General features: G+C 46.7%; 1 protein-coding gene across 1 annotated transcript in view; it reads left to right on the forward strand.

Moving 5' to 3' along the window:
- The window catches only part of LOC114551599 (zinc finger protein 135-like), an 11,601-nt gene extending 1,259 nt beyond the window's left edge, over window positions 1-10,342 (forward strand). Inside the window, exons 2-6 of the mRNA XM_028572606.1 lie at window positions 16-208; window positions 295-781; window positions 2,175-2,576; window positions 8,039-8,374; window positions 9,526-10,342. Coding sequence (XP_028428407.1) covers window positions 16-208; window positions 295-781; window positions 2,175-2,576; window positions 8,039-8,374; window positions 9,526-9,981 — 1,874 coding nt within the window. The 3' untranslated portion in view covers window positions 9,982-10,342. The remainder of the gene's footprint in view (window positions 1-15; window positions 209-294; window positions 782-2,174; window positions 2,577-8,038; window positions 8,375-9,525) is intronic.
- Window positions 10,343-13,230: the final 2,888 nt, after the last annotated feature.

The following is a 13,230-nucleotide window of genomic DNA, read 5'->3' on the forward strand; positions in this document are numbered from 1 at the left end:
TTTCTGTCTTGTCAGAGTTGTGTCTGTCGGTGGGCGTCCAGACTCGGCCCGGCGCCTCCTGCAAACCGGATGTCTCTGAACCGGACCGCCGGGCCGAGTCTCCAGAACCTCTGGACCCCCTGGGGGGCGAGGAGGAGGAGGAGGAGGAGGAGGAGGAGGAGTCAGCGGCGCCTCACGGCTGCAGAGTGTGCGGGAAGTCCTTCGACAGGTGATTAGTTTGGGTTAAAAAACCTTCTGGTTCTGGTTCTGGTTCATTAAGAAGAGCAAAGGACTGAGTCTGGGTCTCCTTCGCAGGGAGGGTTTCCTGATGAAGCACGCGGAGAAGCACCTGACGGAGGCGGCCTGCGTGTGCGGCGTGTGCGGCGAGCGTCTGGAGACCGTTGGCGCCCTGCGGCTTCACCTGCAGACGCACCGCGACCGCGGACGCACCTGCGACGTCTGCGGCAAGAAGTTCCCGTCCCTCCGGGCCCGGGACACGCACCGGCGCCGGCACACCGGCGAGAAGCCCTTCAGCTGCGGCGTCTGTGGGAAAGGCTTCAGCCAGAAGGGGAACATGGTCACGCACGCCAGGACGCACGCCGCCGGGACGCAGGCCGCCGGGACGCACGCCGCCGGGACGCACGCCGCTGACGCACGCCGACGACGACGCCGGGACGACGACGCCGGGACGCACGCCCGGGACGCACGCCGCCTGAAGAACTTCAGCTGCGGCGTCTGCGGGAAGCTCGGCAGAGCGCCCGAGCGCGCGCGCCACGCACGCAGCCACACACCGGACGGCAAGGTCGGTTTTCTAGGGTGACCAGACGTCCCGAAAAATTCGGGACAGTCCCGAAATCCAAGCAGTTGTCCCGAATCCCGAATCCTGGCCTAGTTGTCCCGAAAATTAGAGCAAAGTCTCAAGAGCCGCCTCAGGAGGAGTTGTAGTCCGAGATAAAAACTGGTGATGGTGGTTTTAACAGAGTCGTCCTGCAGCATGCAGCTCCCGTCATCACCTGACTTCATGATTTTAATGATTTTTTATTTGTATTTTCAGGTTTACAAGACAGACGGTTGAGTTTCTGAATGAAAATAATTCATGTTAAGGCAGCCTCGAGGAGCAGTGATTGGATGTTGCTGATGTCGCCCCAGTCTCGTCCCGAATTTTACCCATTCTCATCTGGTCACCCTAGTTTCCACAGCAACGTGATGTTTCTGTGTGTATAATAATAATAATAATAATAATAATAATAATAATGTAACCAAGCGTTTCTTAATTGTCTAAACTCACTGTTTGACTAGCTTCCAACGCCGGAACCAGGACAGCACTGCACGTCTTCCTTTATGTTTCAAACCCAACACAGACCAAACAAAACCGTCCGAAAGTACAACGCTTTCTTCACTTCCGTTTTCCCCTTCAAAATAAAAGCTCGTGTTTTACTTCAACTTCCTCCTAAGCTTCAACTGAGAGGTTAGCCTACATAATAAAATATCTTACAATAATAATAATAATAATAATAATAATGTCTAATATAGAAGTTTGGACGTGTGTTCCATGTCCAGTGAATGAGAAAGCATGTCTGACTGGTACTGTATGTATTATATATATATATATATATATATATATATATATATATATATATATATATATATATATATATATATATATTAGGGGTGTGTGAGACACTCGCTCACGAGACAAGACGAGACACTAGATTGGGTTCACGACAACGAGACGAGATTTTCGCCGAGGTGAAAAGTTGTCTCGTGAGGCGATGTGATGTCAGCGTGATGTCAGCGTGGAGTTACTACTGAAGATCCCCCTGCCACTTTTAAATCATTTGTGTGGCAAAATTTTGGTTTTCCCGCGGAAATAATAAACGGCGAAGAGTGACAGACAAGACGAACACAACACGTAAACATTGTAAGAAAAAATGCCGATACCGCTGGCTAACACGAGCACGATGCAAAAACACTTCCAGCACCTCCACAGCTCTCTACTAACTACTAGCTAGTAGTACGGCATTTTTTTCTTACAATATTTACATATTGTGTTCGTCTTGTCTGTGACTCTTTCACTCTTTTCACCTCGACGAGAAATCTCGTCACGCGAGATCTCGCGAGATCTTGTAAAACGAGATCTCGTCACACCCTTAATAAATATATATATATATACTGAAAGTCTCTTCTGTCCCGAGCAGACTCCGGGTCCCAGCAGACGCAGGAAGTCGAGCCGGACGTCGTCTCACCGCTGCGGCGTCTGCGGGAACGCCTTCCACAACCGAGGGAACTTAGTGCGTCACGCCGAGGCGCACCTGAACGACCCCGAGGTGCACCTGAACGACCCCGAGGTGCACCTGAACGACCCCGAGGCGCACCTGAACGACCCCGAGGCGCACCTGAACGACCCCGAGGCGCACCTGAACGACCCCGAGGCGCACCTGAACGACCCCGAGGCGCACCTGAACGACCCCGAGGTGCACCTGAACGACCCCGAGGCGCGCTGCTGCGGCGTCTGCGGCGAGCGGGTCGAGTCCGCGGCCGACCTGCAGCTCCACATCCAGAACCACCGAGAAGAACCGGACCACCGCGTGTGTGAGGTCTGTAGCGTGTTGAGTTGGGTCGTAGTCTCCTCGGTGTTGACCGGGGGATCTTTGACGCCTGTTTGTTCTAGGGCTGCAGCTATCGATTCTTTTTGTAATCGATTAATCTAGCACTTTATCAATCGATTAATCGGATAATTTGTTTTTGCGTTTTTAAACAACCAAAACTGGGGAAAAAAGCAACATTTGTATTGCCTACATTGCTTACAATATCATCTCTCAAAAAACTAAACATATTAAGTGCATTTATGTGCCATATTACATTGTTTTTAAAGATTTCTTTTTCAAATGATATCAACCTCAAACTAAGGCATACATTAAACACACACAAACATTACATTAAGTTGTGCAACTTAACTTTCAGAACTACAAGTTTCAACCTGAGACTGATCTGTATATACAGCAGGCCTATGTGTAAATATTAGTTATACTCAACCTATTTTCATTTATATATTTGATTATAATGTCACCCAGCTCTGTTACACTTATGCTATTAAGCCTGTCTCTTCTCTTAGCCCCTCCCTCCCTATTTACGCTCTAACGTGTCTCCAGCAGCAGACTGAGCAGCGTCTGTGCGACAGTAATAATGCTCCCTGTAGAAACACCGTCCGTCAGCGATACAACGTTGGTAACACTGATTTAACGAAGCTTCGAGGCAAGTCATTTTGCATCGAGGATTTTTTGTAATCAAATTATTCGAGTTATTTGAGGAATCGTTTCAGCCCTAGTTTGTTCCAATAAACCAAAAAATATCCCAGAGAGTAGATGTTACGTTTGAAACTAAGTTGAACCCGAGTGCAGACACCAACGCAGAGTCAAATGAAGGATTAACAGGTTTATTTACAAATGTCCAAGTTCAGGAATGCAACAGAGGAAAAGCAAAGTCCAAATCCAGAGGACTCCAGATCCAGGGTACAGAGCAGGAGTGGTACCGTAATGTCCGAGACTTCGTCCCAATAGTCCAGAGAGCCAGTGAGGGAGCAGTAACGGTGGAGGGCAGGAGAGAAGTGGCAGCAGGAGTCAGGTTCCAAAAACTGGCAAAAAGAGAACAAGTCAGGGCAAGAAAACACACAAGAGTTAAACAGGCAGCAAGACTAACATGTCGTCTTGACCATGATCTGATGAGGAGTGGTAGGTTGACCAGGTATTAGTAGTAGAGGTGATTAGTGTAGATGAGTGGTAGGTTGACCAGGTATTAGTAGTAGAGGTGGTTAGTGTAGATGAGGAGTGGTAGGTTGACCAGGTATTAGTAGTAGAGGTGGTTAGTGTAGATGAGGAGTGGTAGGTTGACCAGGTATTAGTAGTAGAGGTGAGTAGTGTAGATGAGGAGTGGTAGGTTGACCAGGTATTAGTAGTAGAGGTGATTAGTGTAGATGAGGAGTGGTAGGTTGACCAGGTATTAGTAGTAGAGGTGATTAGTGTAGATGAGTGGTAGGTTGACCAGGTATTAGTAGTAGAGGTGGTTAGTGTAGATGAGGAGTGGTAGGTTGACCAGGTATTAGTAGTAGAGGTGGTTAGTGTAGATGAGGAGTGGTAGGTTGACCAGGTATTAGTAGTAGAGGTGAGTAGTGTAGATGAGGAGTGGTAGGTTGACCAGGTATTAGTAGTAGAGGTGGTTAGTGTAGATGAGGAGTGGTAGGTTGACCAGGTATTAGTAGTAGAGGTGGTTAGTGTAGATGAGTGGTAGGTTGACCAGGTATTAGTAGTAGAGGTGGTTAGTGTAGATGAGTGGTAGGTTGACCAGGTATTAGTAGTAGAGGTGGTTAGTGTAGATGAGTGGTAGGTTGACCAGGTATTAGTAGTAGAGGTGGTTAGTGTAGATGAGTGGTAGGTTGACCAGGTATTAGTAGTAGAGGTGATTAGTGTAGATGAGTGGTAGGTTGACCAGGTATTAGTAGTAGAGGTGAGTAGTGTAGATGAGGAGTGGTAGGTTGACCAGGTATTAGTAGTAGAGGTGGTTAGTGTAGATGAGGAGTGGTAGGTTGACCAGGTATTAGTAGTAGAGGTGGTTAGTGTAGATGAGGAGTGGTAGGTTGACCAGGTATTAGTAGTAGAGGTGGTTAGTGTAGATGAGGAGTGGTAGGTTGACCAGGTATTAGTAGTAGAGGTGGTTAGTGTAGATGAGTGGTAGGTTGACCAGGTATTAGTAGTAGAGGTGATTAGTGTAGATGAGGAGTGGTAGGTTGACCAGGTATTAGTAGTAGAGGTGATTAGTGTAGATGAGGAGTGGTAGGTTGACCAGGTATTAGTAGTAGAGGTGGTTAGTGTAGATGAGGAGTGGTAGGTTGACCAGGTATTAGTAGTAGAGGTGAGTAGTGTAGATGAGGAGTGGTAGGTTGACCAGGTATTAGTAGTAGAGGTGATTAGTGTAGATGAGGAGTGGTAGGTTGACCAGGTATTAGTAGTAGAGGTGGTTAGTGTAGATGAGTGGTAGGTTGACCAGGTATTAGTAGTAGAGGTGAGTAGTGTAGATGAGGAGTGGTAGGTTGACCAGGTATTAGTAGTAGAGGTGGTTAGTGTAGATGAGTGGTAGGTTGACCAGGTATTAGTAATAGAGGTGATTAGTGTAGATGAGTGGTAGGTTGACCAGGTATTAGTAGTAGAGGTGGTTAGTGTAGATGAGGAGTGGTAGGTTGACCAGGTATTAGTAGTAGAGGTGGTTAGTGTAGATGAGGAGTGGTAGGTTGACCAGGTATTAGTAGTAGAGGTGGTTAGTGTAGATGAGGAGTGGTAGGTTGACCAGGTATTAGTAGTAGAGGTGGTTAGTGTAGATGAGGAGTGGTAGGTTGACCAGGTATTAGTAGTAGAGGTGAGTAGTGTAGATGAGGAGTGGTAGGTTGACCAGGTATTAGTAGTAGAGGTGAGTAGTGTAGATGAGGAGTGGTAGGTTGACCAGGTATTAGTAGTAGAGGTGGTTAGTGTAGATGAGGAGTGGTAGGTTGACCAGGTATTAGTAGTAGAGGTGGTTAGTGTAGATGAGGAGTGGTAGGTTGACCAGGTATTAGTAGTAGAGGTGATTAGTGTAGATGAGTGGTAGGTTGACCAGGTATTAGTAGTAGAGGTGATTAGTGTAGATGAGGAGTGGTAGGTTGACCAGGTATTAGTAGTAGAGGTGATTAGTGTAGATGAGTGGTAGGTTGACCAGGTATTAGTAGTAGAGGTGGTTAGTGTAGATGAGTGGTAGGTTGACCAGGTATTAGTAGTAGAGGTGATTAGTGTAGATGAGTGGTAGGTTGACCAGGTATTAGTAGTAGAGGTGGTTAGTGTAGATGAGGAGTGGTAGGTTGACCAGGTATTAGTAGTAGAGGTGGTTAGTGTAGATGAGTGGTAGGTTGACCAGGTATTAGTAGTAGAGGTGGTTAGTGTAGATGAGGAGTGGTAGGTTGACCAGGTATTAGTAGTAGAGGTGGTTAGTGTAGATGAGGAGTGGTAGGTTGACCAGGTATTAGTAGTAGAGGTGGTTAGTGTAGATGAGGAGTGGTAGGTTGACCAGGTATTAGTAGTAGAGGTGGTTAGTGTAGATGAGGAGTGGTAGGTTGACCAGGTATTAGTAGTAGAGGTGAGTAGTGTAGATGAGGAGTGGTAGGTTGACCAGGTATTAGTAGTAGAGGTGGGTAGTGTAGACGAGGAGTGGTAGGTTGACCAGGTATTAGTAGTAGAGGTGAGTAGTGTAGATGAGGAGTGGTAGGTTGACCAGGTATTAGTAGTAGAGGTGGTTAGTGTAGATGAGGAGTGGTAGGTTGACCAGGTATTAGTAGTAGAGGTGGTTAGTGTAGATGAGTGGTAGGTTGACCAGGTATTAGTAGTAGAGGTGAGTAGTGTAGATGAGGAGTGGTAGGTTGACCAGGTATTAGTAGTAGAGGTGATTAGTGTAGATGAGTGGTAGGTTGACCAGGTATTAGTAGTAGAGGTGAGTAGTGTAGATGAGGAGTGGTAGGTTGACCAGGTATTAGTAGTAGAGGTGGTTAGTGTAGATGAGGAGTGGTAGGTTGACCAGGTAGTAGTAGTAGTAGAGGTTGACCAGGTATTAGTTAGAGGTGATTAGTGTAGATGAGTGGTAGGTTGACCAGGTATTAGTAGTAGAGGTGGTTAGTGTAGATGAGTGGTAGGTTGACCAGGTATTAGTAGTAGAGGTGAGTAGTGTAGATGAGTGGTAGGTTGACCAGGTATTAGTAGTAGAGGTGGTTAGTGTAGATGAGGAGTGGTAGGTTGACCAGGTATTAGTAGTAGAGGTGATTAGTGTAGATGAGGAGTGGTAGGTTGACCAGGTATTAGTAGTAGAGGTGATTAGTGTAGATGAGGAGTGGTAGGTTGACCAGGTATTAGTAGTAGAGGTGAGTAGTGTAGATGAGGAGTGGTAGGTTGACCAGGTATTAGTAGTAGAGGTGAGTAGTGTAGATGAGGAGTGGTAGGTTGACCAGGTATTAGTAGTAGAGGTGAGTAGTGTAGATGAGGAGTGGTAGGTTGACCAGGTATTAGTAGTAGAGGTGGTTAGTGTAGATGAGTGGTAGGTTGACCAGGTATTAGTAGTAGAGGTGGGTGTAGATGAGTGGTAGGTTGACCAGGTATTAGTAGTAGAGGTGAGAGTGTGATGGTGGTAGGTTGACCAGGTATTAGTAGTAGAGGTGGTTAGTGTAGATGAGGAGTGGTAGGTTGACCAGGTATTAGTAGTAGAGGTGGTTAGTGTAGATGAGTGGTAGGTTGACCAGGTATTAGTAGTAGAGGTGAGTAGTGTAGATGAGGAGTGGTAGGTTGACCAGGTATTAGTAGTAGAGGTGGTTAGTGTAGATGAGGAGTGGTAGGTTGACCAGGTATTGATGAGGCCTAACAGTAGAGTTGATAAATATATATTCCTTTATTACAACAGATCCTTTATCTGGAACACTGAATATTTTAAAGTGCAAAAGAAAGAGGAGCAGCCGATCGTGCAACAGTTTGCAACAAGGTCAAAAAGCTGTGTGCTCCCAGTCAGCCACCCCTCCTGGTTTCAGTCTGTGTTTAGTTTCAGAGTTTTTATTAAAAATAATCTAGATATAATATATTAGTAATAATAATATAGAGCCAGACTCCATGTAAACAATCAGGATTTTTAGCTTATATAGAGCCAGGATATCTCCACCAGACTCCATGTAAATAATCAGGACTTTTAGCGTGTATAGAGCCAGCATATCTCCACCAGACTCCATGTAAATAATCAGGACTTTTAGCGTGTATAGAGCCAGCATTTCCACCAGACTCCATGTAAATAATCAGGACTTTTAGTGTGTATAGAGCCAGCATATCTCCACCAGACTATATGTAAATAATCAGGACTTTTTAGTGTATAGAGCCAGCATATCTCCACCAGACTCCATGTAAATAATCAGGACTTTTAGCGTAGGTTTAATTCTCAAACAGTCTCTATTTGTTTCATCGTGTGTTTTGGTGACACACTGCTAACGAGAGAACTTCCTCTTCAGGTCTGCGGCCTCAGCGTGCGGGACATGGCGGTCCACATGAGGACGCATAGCGGCGGTGAGAAACCGTTCCGCTGCTCTGACTGCGGGAAGGACTTCCCCAGGAAGGGCTCTCTGGAGAGACACCGCAAGCTGCACGCCGGCGAGCGGCCGTACATCTGCGAGTTCTGCGGCAAGACGTTCGTGGAGAACACGGTGCTGAGGAGACACATCAAGAGCCACACGGGAGGGAAGCCGCGCATCTACGACTGCGACGTCTGCGGCAAGAAGTTCACCATGAGCCAGCACCTGGAGGTGCACAAGAGGATCCACACCGGGGAGAAACCCTACGCATGTCGGGTAGGGCTGGGCCATATGGACAATATTAAATATCACCGTATTTTTGACCAAATACCTCGATATCGATACCACAACGATATTGTAGTGTCGACTATCGGTGCTTTCACACAATATTTACACAATGAGATATTAGATGAATAATCATCAGTAATGTTCATATAATGACAATAATAGAAGAGCTACAGTCTGCTGAGGTCAGAACATTAAATAATAATCTACTTTTATTCATTCATTCATTCATAACATGCATGAATGAAAAAAAAGGAACCAGAAGAAGTAAATCTTATGGTACCTGTCACTTATTTGTGCACATCCAAAAAAAAACAGAAAATAACAAAAACCAGCTTCTTCATGAGTGGATCAACCCCAAACACCAACAATTCTATCTTACATTTAATTATCATCATTTTAAGCTTATTAGTCATCATTTTTCTTATAACATTCATGTATTTTTTTCTTATACAAATTCTTAAATTTACAAACACTTTTGCAGCACTTCAGTTCATAATTACATCACTTTACTGAAATACATATTATATTACGATATCCAAAATCTGAGATGATATCTAGTCTGACATCACGATATCGATATAATATCGGTATATTACCCAGCTCTACTGTCGGGTCTGTGGTGGAAGTTTTTCTTCAGCAGCAGGAGTATCAAAAACCCAAGATGTGTTTGACTGAAGAACTTCTTAGTCGACTGACTCTCATTCAACTGCACCGACTAATCCATTAGTGGATTTAATCTCTGCAAAGAGTCATGCTGAAGGATGCATATATTGAATAAGATAACGCCTCCTTTGCATATTTAAACACAACATTTCAGAAAACGTGTAATACAACAAATAACTGCCTTAATGAAAGTAATGAAAGTAGGTTTCCCGGTGATATTTATTAGATGAAATGTCAACCCTTAATTCTTGTGTTTACCAGAGATGAGCTCGTACCTTTCTTGGTGATAAGTCATTCAGCATGAAAACAGCATCAGACATGACTAATGGACTACAGAGATCTAAGATGACTCAGACCAGAACCAACGATTAGTCCACTAAGAGGGAGCAGCACTAGAAACGAATAGAGACTTATTAAAGAGTTAAACCAAATGAATGAATGATGAATCCTGTTAATTAGCCTTCTATGCGTTGCAGGTGTGCGGGAAGCGTTTCCGTCAGATCGGGAACCTGGACTCTCACACGCGGATCCACACGGGCGAGAAGCCCTTCGTGTGCAGCCTCTGCGGGAAGACGTTCCGCCAGAAGATCTCGCTGGAGACGCACGAGCGCTTCCACAAGCAGGAGAAGGCGTTCGGCTGCCCGCTGTGCAGCAAGGGCTTCGTGCAGAAGATCGACCTGAAGAGACACCTGCTGACGCACAGCGGCGAGAAGCCGTACGCCTGCCGCGTCTGCCCCAAGAGCTACCAGGAGAAACGCTCGCTGGACTCGCACATGAAGGTGCACGCCGCGGTCGCCGTGGCAACCGCCGCCGCCGCGGCAACCGCCGCCGTGCAGCAGCAGCAGCAGCAGCGGCGGCCGGAGGAGGAGGAGGAGTCAGAGCCGCTACCGCAGAGCCTCAAATGTCAGGACGGAGACTTCATCCAGCTCTGACTCATCAGCTCTGACTCATCAGCTCTGACTCATCAGCTCTGACTCATCCAGCTCTGACTCATCACCTCTGACTCATCAGCTCTGACTCATCCAGCTCTGACTCATCCAGCTCTGACTCATCAGCTCCTGACTCATCAGCTCTGACTCATCACCTCTGACTCATCAGCTCTGACTCATCCAGCTCTGACTCATCACCTCTGACTCATCAGCTCTGACTCATCCAGCTCTGACTCATCAGCTCTGACTCATCACCTCTGACTCATCAGCTCTGACTCATCCAGCTCTGACTATCCAGCTCTGACTCCATCCAGCTCTGACTCATCACCTCTGACTCATCAGCTCTGACTCATCCAGCTCTGACTCATCAGCTCTGACTCAGCCTGCTCCAGCTCTGACTCATCACCTCTGACTCATCAGCTCTGACTCATCCAGCTCTGACTCATCACCTCTGACTCATCAGCTCTGACTCATCCAGCCTGACTCATCAGCTCTGACTCATCAGCTCTGACTCATCAGCTCTGACTCATCCAGCTCTGACTCATCAGCTCTGACTCTCCAGCTCTGACTCATCCAGCTCTGACTCATCCAGCTCTGACTCCATCCAGCTCTGACTCATCCAGCTCTGACTCCATCCAGCTCTGACTCCATCCAGCTCTGACTCCATCCAGCTCTGACTCATCCAGCTCTGACTCCATCCAGCTCTGACTCCATCCAGCTCTGACTCCATCCAGCTCTGACTCATCCAGCTCTGACTCATCCAGCTCTGACTCCATCCAGCTCTGACTCCATCCAGCTCTGACTCATCCAGCTCTGACTCCATCCTGCTCTGACTCCATCCAGCTCTGACTCCATCCAGCTCTGACTCATCCAGCTCTGACTCATCCAGCTCTGACTCCATCCAGCTCTGACTCCATCCAGCTCTGACTCCATCCAGCTCTGACTCATCCAGCTCTGACTCATCCAGCTCTGACTCATCCTGCTCTGACTCATCCAGCTCTGACTCATCCAGCTCTGACTCCATCCTGCTCTGACTCATCCAGCTCTGACTCCATCCAGCTCTGACTCATCCAGCTCTGACTCCATCCAGCTCTGACTCATCAGCTCTGACTCATCAGCTCTGACTCATCAGCTCTGACTCATCACCTCTGACTCATCAGCTCTGACTCATCCAGCTCTGACTCATCACCTCTGACTCATCAGCTCTGACTCATCCAGCTCTGACTCATCACCTCTGACTCATCACCTCTGACTCATCAGCTCTGACTCATCCAGCTCTGACTCATCAGCTCTGACTCTCCAGCTCTGACTCATCACCTCTGACTCATCAGCTCTGACTCATCCAGCTCTGACTCATCACCTCTGACTCATCAGCTCTGACTCATCCAGCTCTGACTCATCCAGCTCTGACTCATCACCTCTGACTCATCAGCTCTGACTCATCCAGCTCTGACTCATCAGCCTGACTCTCCAGCTCTGACTCATCCAGCTCTGACTCATCCAGCTCTGACTCCATCCAGCTCTGACTCATCCAGCTCTGACTCCATCCAGCTCTGACTCCATCCAGCTCTGACTCCATCCAGCTCTGACTCCATCCAGCTCTGACTCATCCAGCTCTGACTCATCCAGCTCTGACTCCATCCAGCTCTGACTCCATCCAGCTCTGACTCATCCAGCTCTGACTCCATCCTGCTCTGACTCCATCCAGCTCTGACTCCATCCAGCTCTGACTCATCCAGCTCTGACTCATCCAGCTCTGACTCCATCCAGCTCTGACTCCATCCAGCTCTGACTCCATCCACTGACTCATCCAGCTCTGACTCATCCTGCTCTGACTCATCCTGCTCTGACTCATCCAGCCTGACTCATCCAGCTCTGACTCCATCCTGCCTGACTCATCCAGCTCTGACTCCATCCAGACTCATCCAGCTCTGACTCCATCCAGCTCTGACTCATCCAGCGATGACTCATCCAGCTCTGACTCATCCAGCTCTGACTCATCCAGCTCTGACTCCATCCAGCTCTGACTCATCCAGCTCTGACTCCATCCAGCTCTGACTCATCCAGCTCTGACTCTCCAGCTCTGACTCTCCAGCTCTGACTCTCCAGCTCTGACTCCATCCAGCTCTGACTCCATCCTGCTGTGACTCATTTTGATTTTCATTTATTGAGATTTATTTTCCTTCTTTAACAAAAACCAAAGTAGACAATAAATCATCTTCTAACAGCTGATGAAGAATGACATCACAACGTTAGCAAACAGCTGATCTACTGAAACTACTATAACGTCATTATTAGTATTATCATTATTATTAGTAGTAGTAGTATTGTTATTATTATTATTATTATTATTATTATTATTATTATTAGTTCAGACACCGGTACATAGACTGGGTCAGGAACATTAACAGGATATTCTCGTTGACTTCTGGACACATTTATTAAAGTTGAAATCTTCCAAAACTGCAGATGAGTTAATAATAATATTATTAATAATATTATTATTAATAATAATCATAATAATAACGGTTGTTGTTGATTGTGTTTGTGATTAAAACTCACGGCTCTGACTTCTCTCTGTCTCCGTCCTTGGACTCAGACACACAACACACAGAGACACACACACACACACACACACACACACACACAGACACACACAGACAGACACACACAGACAGACACACACAGACAGACACTCAACACACACACACACACACACACACACACACACACACACACACACACACACGCACACACTCAACACACACACAGACACACACACACAGACACACACACACACAGACACACACAGACAGACACACTCAACACACACACAGACACACACTCACACACACACACACACACTCAACACACACACACACACAGACACACACACACGCACACACTCAACACACACACACAGACAGACACACACAGACAGACACACACAGACAGACACACACAGACAGACACACACACAGACACACACACACACACACACACAACACACACACAGACACACACACACGCACACACTCAACACACACAGACAGACACACACACAGACACACACTCAACACACACTCAACACACACATAGAGACACACACACAGACAGACACACAGAGACACACAGACACACACACAGAGACACACATAGAGACACACACACAGAGACACACACACACAGACAGACACATATACATATTATATTATTATTATTGTATTTTTATTGTATTATTATTATATTTTA

The sequence above is a fragment of the Perca flavescens genome, unplaced genomic scaffold, assembly GCF_004354835.1.
Source record: "Perca flavescens isolate YP-PL-M2 unplaced genomic scaffold, PFLA_1.0 EPR50_1.1_unplaced_scaf_20, whole genome shotgun sequence".
In the NCBI taxonomy this organism is placed as follows: domain Eukaryota; kingdom Metazoa; phylum Chordata; class Actinopteri; order Perciformes; family Percidae; genus Perca; species Perca flavescens.